General features: G+C 36.8%; 3 protein-coding genes across 7 annotated transcripts; 1 reads left to right on the top strand and 2 right to left on the bottom strand.

Moving 5' to 3' along the window:
* Positions 1-4,583, top strand: LOC108841264 (derlin-2.1). Of its 3 annotated transcripts, none has more exons than XM_057003128.1 (7): positions 1-288; positions 2,860-3,127; positions 3,367-3,466; positions 3,589-3,803; positions 3,896-3,979; positions 4,073-4,126; positions 4,208-4,583. In XM_057003128.1, exons 2-7 carry the CDS (start codon positions 3,029-3,031, stop codon positions 4,388-4,390), a joined length of 735 nt encoding a protein of 244 aa, XP_056859108.1. In that variant the 5' UTR covers positions 1-288; positions 2,860-3,028; the 3' UTR covers positions 4,391-4,583. The 3 variants fall into 3 exon arrangements, with proteins under 3 accessions (XP_056859108.1, XP_018469540.1, XP_056859106.1); XM_057003126.1 differs by lacking the exon at positions 1-288 and adding an exon at positions 2,629-2,772; XM_018614038.2 differs by lacking the exon at positions 1-288 and having other exon boundaries at positions 2,628-3,127.
* Positions 4,584-4,601: 18 nt separating this feature from the next.
* Positions 4,602-6,943, bottom strand: LOC108841261 (GPN-loop GTPase QQT2). 3 transcript variants are annotated; one of them, XM_018614035.2, is made up of 7 exons: positions 6,862-6,943; positions 6,336-6,459; positions 6,085-6,205; positions 5,783-6,009; positions 5,402-5,692; positions 5,108-5,313; positions 4,602-5,021 (listed from the first exon to the last, which is right to left on the bottom strand). In XM_018614035.2, the coding sequence occupies exons 2-7, from the start codon at positions 6,363-6,365 to the stop codon at positions 4,760-4,762; spliced, it is 1,137 nt and encodes a 378-aa protein (XP_018469537.2). In that variant the 5' UTR covers positions 6,366-6,459; positions 6,862-6,943; the 3' UTR covers positions 4,602-4,759. The 3 variants fall into 3 exon arrangements, with proteins under 3 accessions (XP_018469537.2, XP_018469538.1, XP_018469536.2); XM_018614036.2 differs by having other exon boundaries at positions 6,336-6,403; positions 6,862-6,932; XM_018614034.2 differs by lacking the exon at positions 6,862-6,943 and adding an exon at positions 6,663-6,812 and having other exon boundaries at positions 6,336-6,403.
* Positions 6,944-7,039: 96 nt separating this feature from the next.
* LOC108841262 (tobamovirus multiplication protein 1) lies at positions 7,040-9,924 on the bottom strand. Its single transcript, XM_018614037.2, has 11 exons — positions 9,461-9,924; positions 9,024-9,114; positions 8,850-8,902; positions 8,548-8,640; positions 8,380-8,451; positions 8,137-8,209; positions 7,986-8,031; positions 7,801-7,864; positions 7,610-7,663; positions 7,424-7,501; positions 7,040-7,339 (listed from the first exon to the last, which is right to left on the bottom strand). The coding sequence occupies exons 1-11, from the start codon at positions 9,617-9,619 to the stop codon at positions 7,247-7,249; spliced, it is 876 nt and encodes a 291-aa protein (XP_018469539.1). The 5' UTR covers positions 9,620-9,924; the 3' UTR covers positions 7,040-7,246.
* Positions 9,925-10,677: the final 753 nt, after the last annotated feature.

Below are 10,677 nucleotides of genomic sequence, written 5' to 3'. Positions count from 1 at the left end.
TCTCCAATATCTCCATTTGTTTTTTTTTTTGGTTTTTGAAAGATAATTCTCCATTTGTTTCTTTTATAACAAAAATTCTCCCATGTTATCCTTTCTGAATCGTGATAACATCTTGCTGGTTTTAAGAGAATCGTCTGATAACCACCGGTTATGTCCTGACTGTGATTTATAACGGTGCCCTTTTGATTTTCTCATATCTCAAAGTCCATCTGTTTTTCTTCACAAGAAGATGATTAAAATCTAGAAGAGGCTCTGAGCTAGGGTTTCACTGTCACTGTGTGTCCAAAGGTAAGACCTGTCTCTCTCTTGAAATATAACTAATACTTGTATATATCCATGTGAATTTTTTTCTTCGAGGAATGTATTCTACATTGCATTGTTTTTTAGATATTTTCAAGATCTGCATTTTCTTGTATTTTGGGAAAACTAGTGACAGTTTTTGTGACGATCTAAAAACAAGGGTTACAAAACATTAAACCTCTTTGGAGTTGTAAAAGAGGTTTCGACGTTTCGTGTTGACGAATTTTACTTTGTTGTATAGAAAAGGCCATAGACTTAATGTCAACTCACATGTGTACACATTAATTTCCTTAACTAATTTTTGTTTTTCTCAGTTTACCTTTTACCAATTAGTTTTTCACTGAAAACGTTTTTTTTTTTTGTTAAGCGGTGACCAAGATAAACTGAAATATATTCCAACGATTGCAAATCATCTAAGTTAGTGTCTTTTATGTAAGCTAATTGAAAATTAGGGTTTCTTGGATCACAAATTCTTCATCCGTTTCTTCATAAGTTTTGTCTACCTCTGCGTTTTATTGTAGATCTGATAATATTTGTGATAGTAATATCCAAGATTAATTACATCCCAAAATTTATGTTGCTGACAAAAAAAAAACTACATCCAAATTTAGGTTTGTCTGTTTTGTGCATATGTATCTATAGCTGTAAACTGGGCGAGTCCACGTCCATTAGCCCGTATCCATTTGTCCATTTATTGTTTGTGGACAAAGAGTGACTATGTCCATTAGAACCATGTCCATTAAGAACCATATCCACTAAAACTCATATTTTTATGGGCTGCCATAGAGTCCATAATAGACCATATAAGAAAACTTTAGATTTTAATTTATAAGCCTATAATTTATAAGCCTATAATTATAAACTTTACGGTTTTGGCGGGAAAACCCGATTTTACGGTTTTGGCGGGAAACCCGATTTTTCGGTTTTGGTAAGAAAACTTGATTTTACGGTTTTGGCGATTTTACGGTTTTAGCGGAAAACTCGATTTTCCGATTTTGGCGGGAAAACTAGATTTCCCGGTTTTGGCGGAAAAATCCGATTTCTCTGTTTTGGCGGAAAACTCGATTTCTCGGTTTCGGCGGAAAAACCCGATTTTATGGTTTTAGCAGAAAACTCAATTTCTCGATTTTGGCAGAAAAACTCGATTTTTTCCGGTTTTGGCGGAAAAAATCGATTTCTCGGTTTTGGCGGGAAAATCTAAATTTTCAATTTTCGCGGAAAATCCCTATTTTACAGTTTGTGCGATTTTACGATTTTGACAGAGAAAATTCAATTTCCCGGTTTTGGCGAGAAAACCCGATTTCTTGGTTTTGGTAGAAAAACTCAATTTTTTTTTTGAAACTCTAGATTTTTTTTGTCCATTGGACAACCCATGTCCATAAAATCCAAAATCCGTAAAGACCATTTTTTAAATGGTCATCCATATTTTGTCCATTAATAACCCATGGAAAAAATGGGTGTGTCCATATTAAGTCCATTTAAATATGGACGTGGACGACCAATGGACGACCCGCCCATTTGACACCTATATATGTATCTATAATCTAATGGATAATTTTTTTAACAACAATATAATGGATAGTTGTGTTCTTGAATTTAACTAAAAACGGCATGTCTTTATATATTCATCATTATACCTTTTTACTTCAATTTCTCTCTAATTTTCTTATCTTATTTCTCTCTAATTTTCTTATCTTATTCAACATTATACTTTAATATTCATCCGAATTTTCGTGTTCTATATTTATAAGTTGAATTTCGCGATGAATTTTTTTATATGCAACAAGGTTATGTCATGTAGTGGGGGCATTTATATCCAAACCATTTTTTGATAGGATGATAACATTGTAAATAACCATGTAAAATAGATAAGGTCAATAGTTTGCCTTTCGGTTACTTATGAAATGTGAAAACGACAATATAAATATACACATTGAAAGTATGTATAGTTTCATAATATCTAAAGGATTACTTTCCATAATAACAAGATACATCTTCCGTTACTTTGATCCTCGTATATATAAACATGACCATTTAATCTTTGATTTTGGACAGTGGGAGATACTTGGGAGTAGAAAAATAGATATAAATCAACGAAAATGATTTGGATATATAATCATCTTGTAGATTTGTAAGGAAATCAAAAAGCTCAAGAATACTCCAAAAGCTATATAAGGATCAATACTCATCAACATCATCATGTATAATCCAAACATGTTCGAGTCTCATGATCATGAGACTCGAACATATGTTGATCATGAGACTCGAACATGTTCGAGTCTCATGATCATAATCCAAACACCTTGCCAAGGGTTTCTAGTAGAAACCCTTGGCAAGGTGAACTATTTAGTTGAAATCGTGCCGGTTTAGTTTATTCCGTAACGAAATCATGCCGTTTCTCAAACGTATAAAAACGGCGGGACGTTAATTTTGCTTCGTCGAGACACTGGCGTCAGGAGACTCTTTTGATTGGTATGTGTAGTACACGCGCTACGTTATTCGTTGAAACTATAATCAGACGGTGTCTTTTTCTTTTCTTTTGTCTTTTTAAATGTGCAGAAAGAAAAACATCTCGATAAGAAAGAAAATAATCAGTCGCTTTCGTGAATTCAAAGCTGCTTCAAATTCATTTTCAACGTTGAAGCTTCTAGAGATTCGATCAGGTTTCAAATTTTGTAAGAATCTCTGTTCAATTTGTCTCGTGGTGGTCGGATTGAATCGGTAGGGTATGGCTCAAGCTGTAGAAGAATGGTACAAACAGATGCCGATCATAACCCGGTCGTATTTGACGGCGGCTGTTGTCACCACCGTCGGATGTTCCCTCGAGGTATTGTATGCTTCTTTCCCCTGTTTCTCCGGAAATGTGGATTGATTTGACATGGATGTGTTTAGAATTATGTTTTTGAATTGTTGAATAAAAATTTAATCTTGGTTTCTACTTTATATACATATGTGTGTGTTTGTGTTTTGATGGTAAATGTCTTTGTTTTTGAATGTGGGTGTGGCTAATGAGCTCAAGCGTTTGTGTGTTTCGTGGCTTATGTTCTGTGGAATGTTTTTTTGCAGATAATATCTCCTTATAACCTATACCTAAACCCTACCCTTGTGGTGAAGCAATACCAGTTCTGGCGCCTCGTTACTAACTTCCTTTATTTCCGTAACATGGGTACTCTTCTTGACTTGCATACATTATTTTATTACTAGTCTCTCCTTGGATCATTTGAATTTTTTTTGTTCTCTTTTTTTCTTTTTTGTGTTGAAAGTCACTTACTTTCTTTTGTTTTGCAGATTTGGACTTCTTGTTCCATATGTTCTTTCTAGCTAGATACTGCAAACTCCTTGAAGAAAACTCCTTCAGGGGAAAGACTGCTGATTTCCTTTACATGCTTTTATTCGGGGCAACTGTTCTCACCGGTATTGTTCTCGTTGGTGGGATGATACCTTACTTGTCCGTCTCTTTCTCCAAAATCATCTTCCTCAGCAACTCTTTGACTTTCATGATGGTTAACACCTTCTACCTACATCTCAATCCTGCAGCATTTTCCAAACCATTTCTTTAACACAATCTCAACATTTTTCCTCCTCTCTTCTTCAGGTCTATGTATGGAGCAAACATAACCCTTACATCCACATGAGTTTCCTTGGCCTTTTCACTTTTACTGCAGCGTATTTACCATGGGTGAGTTTGCACTTTCTTCATTCTCTTCTTGGAGTTCGCTGACTAGAGCCGATAGTTTAAAATCATCTCTTTCTGAAAATGCGGACATTACAGGTGCTTCTTGGGTTCTCTGTCCTTGTTGGTGCAAGTCCCTGGGGGGATTTACTGGTACACACACACTCTCTTTATTCCATTTAGTCTTCCCTTCTTTGCAATCATCATTATCCTTAAGCTGTATCCATTATGCAGGGAATGATAGCAGGTCACGCGTACTACTTCTTGGCATTTGTGTATCCACGAATGACTGATAGACGACCCTTGAAGACTCCATCTTTCCTCAAAGCCCTATTCGCTGACGAGCCTGTTGTTGTTGCACGGCCAGAAGATGTGAGGTTTGCTCATGCTCCCTTCGATGAAATCCACCAAGACTGAATCTTTGATTGTCCACACAAACACAGTTCAAGTCTGTTCAGATCATGTTAAAAGGGCAAATGATGTAACTCACTCATCGACTCTTGTTCTACATAGTTGTTGATAATGTGGAAGTTTTTGTTAGTTTTGTTTTCTCCTTTGTCTGACATATATGTGTTTACCTCCTTGTGCATATAAGAACGTAAACTGTGTACACAGTCTCCCAACACTCTTAGTTTATGATAATCATTAGATCATTAGACCATGTCTCACAAAGAGATTCAGGCTCCATGGTTTTAACTACACAACGGGGAAAGCAAGGCAAGGACACAAACAAAACGAGTTGAAGCAACTTGATAAAGTCTGAATGATTTAGTTTTTGAGTTTAATTTATACGTAGAAACGATTCATCTCTTCATCTTCCTCATCCTCATCTATGGCATCATCACTGTCTTCTTCAATCTTAAAGTCATCATCATCCTCTTCCTCAACCATCATCTTCTCAGCTGCGTCTCTATCTTTCAAGCCAGTGTTTAGAACCACAGTCCCTCCCTGAGAACTCTCCATATCCTTCCTCAGTTTCTCCATTTCCTTTTCCCTTCGCTCTTCTTCCAACTGCTCCTTCTCCGCCTTTCTCTTGTCAAGATCAGCCCTGAAGAAGAAATAAAACACAAATCATAAGCATCAAACTTGTAGACAGGTCCTGCAAAGAAAGTAAATACAGAAGAGAATCATTACTTGTAAGTTTGCATGTATTCATCAGCACTTGCTTCAATGGCTTTAAAGAAGTCATCCATTCCAGCACCAGTGATTGCAGAAACACCAATAGATCTTATATTCCGGTAAAATTCGTAGAGTGAGAGGGAGAGGCTGTTAGCCAAGGTCGATGTGTACGAGTTATCAGACTGTATCGCTGCTTGAAACACCTCGAAATCTTCCATCCACTGCATTAAAAACTCATATCAACAAAGAGTTCTGCTAGGTGATGACCAATCAATTCAACACTGATAAACAGTTAAAGAGAGAGAGAACCTCTAAAGCAAACTTGTGATCTGCCACATCAGTTTTGTTGAAAGCCAAGACAAGAGGCAGCCGGGTCTTGTAGAGGATACTACAGGCGTAGAGCATGTTGCTCATGAAAGTGATTGGGCTTGTGGAACGTGGAGTATCAACCACATAGGTGACAACAGTTGGGAAGGTTGAAGCAAAAGCTTCAGTGATTATAGCCCCAGAAGCAGACCATGTGAAGATTTCAATCTGACCAGGAGTATCCACAAGGACATAGTCAAGCTGGTCTGCACGTTTCTCAATCACAGAGACAACCTAAAAAAAAAAGTGGCAAACAAAGACGGAACAATCAATAAAAGAAAAAAGGAAACCGAGAGAACTAACATCACGTCAGGGCATTGTTACCTCGTCAAATTTAGTAGCAAACAAGTTGAGTGACGTCATAATACCACCATTAGGCCCCAGATTATACTGCTTCATAACTTCCTTGTACTTGACAGTGTCCCTTATATCGATGTTGGCACCGAAAGGTAGAGACATAACAGCAGGGTCAAGGTTCAACACATACCCACGCTTGTTTGCATCAAAGGTATGGCAGACCAAACGATGAAGGAAACTAGTTTTTCCACTGCCTACGCATAGCATACAAAAAGCTCACATCAGCTATATTATCTTCAACACAGTGAGTTTTTGAGAACATTACGTACCAGCCATTCCAACAACAATGATAATAACAGGCTTCTTCTTGAAATTGGAGGAAGAGCTGCCAGCACTAACACGAAGCTTGTCCAATGAGTCAACCAGCTTATGACTCTCTTCCACAATGTTCTATGCAAGACCAAAAAAAAAATCACTCTATTTTTTTTTCTTCTTGCAGTTAACTTAGGCTAGTATTGTAACACAAATGTAACATATAAACAATTCACTGAATTTCATCGACAGAGATAAACCACATTACCTCTTCACCAGACGATTCCATGGGATCCATCAGTGACAGAAATATTTGCTTTCCTGTGTGATTTTTAACTGCCAAGAATCCCAACACACTGCATATTCAGTTTCTTCCTCATCCGAAAAATATTCTAACACAAAAAAAAACACTTATATCACAGGTAGTCTACTAAGCAAGAGACGAGTCGTCGACGTAAAGAATTTTCAGAGAAGCCTAGTAACCTCTCTACAGACACTTTTAGACAGACCTTCAAGTTCAAAGTTTTAAACTTCCGATTAATTCAAATAGTTCATGCTCAACATAATTCCAGAAAACGAGAAACACAAACATGACCTTGAAAGGGTATTTTTTTTAATCGGTTATATGAACTAAAAACTGCTGATGATTCGATAACCAAAGGATTCAACACAAGCATGGCATAATGATTAAGCATAGAAGCCTGCGAATATATACAAAAGTTCCGTTCTTTTGGACAGAAAAAGGAAGACGGAGATGAGAGAGAGAGAGAGAGAGAGAGAGAGAGAGAGTAGACCTTGACGCGGAGCAACACAGAGTTAGGTCTTTTGATTCGTGTTTGTCCGTCACTCTAAAATCACTAACAATTTCCTATTTTTATAAGAAAGAATAACGGAGATAAGGCCTTGATTGATCAGCCCAAGGCCCGTTAAGTTATTTAACCGTCCATGTGATACCCAATGCTCGGTTTAAGATGGTTAGAACAGTGTGTCATTTGCGAAGGAAAAAAAAAAGGTAAAACAATTGGTTATTATTTTCAACCAGACATAACATGACAATCAAACATCCGCCAGCAACTCTTAAAAATTCTGTCCTGACCATATTTTCTTTACTGAATCTTTACTGTCTCTCTTGCAACATCATCAGAGTCGCCGTGTGATGGCTTCAGCTAAAAAAAAAGTCTACTGGATAGGATGGTACTGAGCTGATACTCTCTTTGGAGGTAGCTTCCGGAGGATGAAGAGCACTAGTGCCGATGGAAGTACTTCTACCACCTAAGTAATGTTTTGTTTTACCGGTTAGTGAAGAAACAGAAACAGAGATTAAGAGATAGATAAGTAATGAAAGTCTTAAGTTACCATATAGTAGATTAAGTTCAGAACTGGATGATCAAGAACATCCAGCGTTAGATCTCTGTCAAAAGCTGATACACCCACCTGAATTTTTTTTTGCAAGAAAGAAACATTTTAAAAAGACACTCATATTAGCATAACTGATCGATCATAAAGATTTCATTCTTTTAGGTTCTATATCTGAGAGCTTACCACAATGCATCTTATGAGGAAGCAGGTGAAGCATATCGCTGTCACAGATCCAACCTGCAATTGAATACCATTTCAGTATACACAAGGGCTGCTCCATGAAACACAGCGAATTTGAAAGCCAAAAAAAATATATGTCTATGCTTAAAGTTCAATGGAACTAAGACAAAGATGCACATGCACAATGAGACTACCTCATGGAGCTTCTTCCTTCTTCCTTTTGATTCAATAGGGAACCTTCTCAGCATAATAAACAATCTATATACCATTACAAACAAGCACAAAAATACGTGAGAAAAGACAACCCCCAATAAAGCCCTGAAAAACCTCAATGGACACTTTTGATTACGAGACAAACAGAAATGAAAAGAACGCATACCTTCCTCCGTAAAGCAAGAAGCCTAAAGCAGCGATGAAAGACACAACTACAATTAAAAGGAAAATACCCCCAAAAATATTAAATACAAATTTTATATAAGATTGAGAATGTAACGTCTTAGCAAACTTGCTTCACTAGACAAGGAATCTACCTGCCATAAATATCTTCCCAACTAGTTCCACAGTGCTGTTATCATTCACCCAGATGCATACCCAAATAACAACCTGATATATATAGAGAGAGAGAGAGAGACATCAATCACATATTCACATGTCAAGCGTAAGTCTTTTGATTCACCTAAAAAATTCCAACAAAATTCAACAAAGATTCTTTGTAGCAAAATTAGAAGACGATGACGAGGAAGGAAAACAATAAGAATCAGACACGAACGAACCTGAGCCAAATATACAGCCACGTTGACTGCAATATATGTTATCCGCAGTTTATCAGTTGGTAAACTTCTTGCCTGCTCATTAGTGGAAACAACATGTATATTCAGAATTGGTTAAAAAGAGAGCCTGCATACATGAAAAAAAAAAAGAAAAAAACTTTAGGTACTTGCCTGGTGATATATCTCAGCCCAGAAGAGAACAAGCAGGGTGTATGCCGAGAAAAAGAGGAGGCCCGGAAGATCCAATAATATCCAGCAAAGAGCCTGCATTACCTCAGCAAGCAACATTAGTTGCCTAAAATATATCATGCTTCCAGATCAAACAGAAAAAGAAAAAAACTTGCGTGAGAGAACACTTGGGTTGAGCAGAGATACAGGACAGACATAAAATTGACATAAACATGTTAAAGTTTTAGTTTCTAAAACTCGAATTTTCACAGGCAACACGAGACATCACTCAAAGACTCTCTCACCTTCGGATGCACGAGAAAGACTTGATGGTGAAATCCAAATAGAACCGCACGAACTGCACACAGAGAGAAACAAACGTCAAAAACGTAACATAAAGCTTCTGGAGTAGACAAGGGGAACAAAAAACTACAAATTCCTATGACTAATCAAACGGGGGAAACAAAGATGATCAGCACCTCCATTGACGACGAAGTTCATAAGATGAAACACCTTCTGAGTGGTCCAGCCATACTCAGGCACCCTCATTTGGATCCTCACCAACTGGACCTGCCAACGACAATACAATGAATCTACACAAGGTCAACAACATATACTGATCTACCGGAACATAAGGTATATAACTTTCTCAATCACTCAGTATTACTAAGTTCCGTGATTAAGACATACGTCAAACGAACACGATAAAAAACAAAAAAAGAAAGACAGCCACCAGATTATATATTCCAAGAGCATCTTCTTTTTAACCAAAGAGGAAAGACAGTTCAAGCACGTAACACATTTGACCTAAGACACTCCTCAAATCAAGGACCTAGAAAGACACTTCAAATCATCAAACAAAAAAAAGGTCTCATTTTGATGTAAAGACGATGACTTTGAGCGGTGGTAAACATACGAGAGCGATGGCGGAGACGAGAGCATAAGCTCCACAGAGAGAGAAGAAGATCCCATCTTGCCACCGAGTTGACTCGTTAACCTCGTCCCACCAATTCGTCATCGCCGTCGCGAAGATTTGTGCCATCTCCAACGGCATCGCCGCGCTCGAATCCGTCATCCTCCACCTCGTTTCTCTGCTACCTTTTCAGGGTGAGGATGGATTGCACACTCAATCCGCTGGAATCGAGGAAAAGGAACGGTTTTTCAATCGGAATCCAGAAACCCTAATCGGCTCTGGAGAATCGGAGAGAGAGGCGAGTAAAAGAGGGGTGAGTTGTTTGAATATCTGCAAACCCACTGGTCAGATGGCACAGAGAGAGAGTGAGAGGAAGAAGAAGAAAGAGAGATGAAATGAAGATCTAACGGCTGAGAAAGTTTTGATCTTTTCGACACTGTGTAGGTTGCCTGTAGCTTCTGCCTTGTTCCTTCTTCAATCTTCACACGTCCTCTTACTATTTTATGATTTTTATATTAACCGATAAATTATTATTTTTTTGTAACACACCAATAAATTACATATATATGGATTTTTTTACCCCCAAAATCCAAAACTTTCTTTTTTTGCTAATTTACAAAACACATTTTGTTACAAAGTAAAGAGTTTACAATAAAAAACATTTTATAGATTTTTATTTGGTTTATTTTTGTTGATTTTTTCTGTATGATTTTGGGATTTTCCCAATTAATAGAATAGTTTTAGTCATCGGTTTTATTTTAGTTATTTCTAGGAAGTTGAATGATAAGATGAAGAGTTTAACTTTTTCTTATTTTGTATTGAGAATTGTTGAAATTCATATATCTATATTTCTTACTAAGAAATTTTAACACAAGACTAGTCTAAAAAGGATCTTTAATGTTAATTTCAAAAAGGTTATTCATAAAGTATATGTTACTTTTGGCACTATATGTTAACTACTTTGAGTAAAATTCAAATTTAAACATGTACTATGCTAATATAAAGCATATTTCTGATAAAGGAGATGTAATGAAAAGAGCCCAACAATGTGTTACCCTTTTACTTCCATTAAAGATCATGCTTTTTAACTTCCATCAAAATAATGTTACATGCATATTAGAATTTTTTTTTTTCATATTAGAAGTTATAAAAGACGAATAACTAAAAGTAAAAAAATATTGTTTTGATAGAAAGTGTCCACATGCCATATTAAGATAATG

Source organism: Raphanus sativus, chromosome 2 (genome assembly GCF_000801105.2).
Source record: "Raphanus sativus cultivar WK10039 chromosome 2, ASM80110v3, whole genome shotgun sequence".
In the NCBI taxonomy this organism is placed as follows: Eukaryota; Viridiplantae; Streptophyta; class Magnoliopsida; order Brassicales; family Brassicaceae; genus Raphanus; species Raphanus sativus.
The sequence above is the reverse complement of the archived record's forward strand: the minus strand, read 5'-3'. Positions and strand labels throughout refer to the sequence as shown.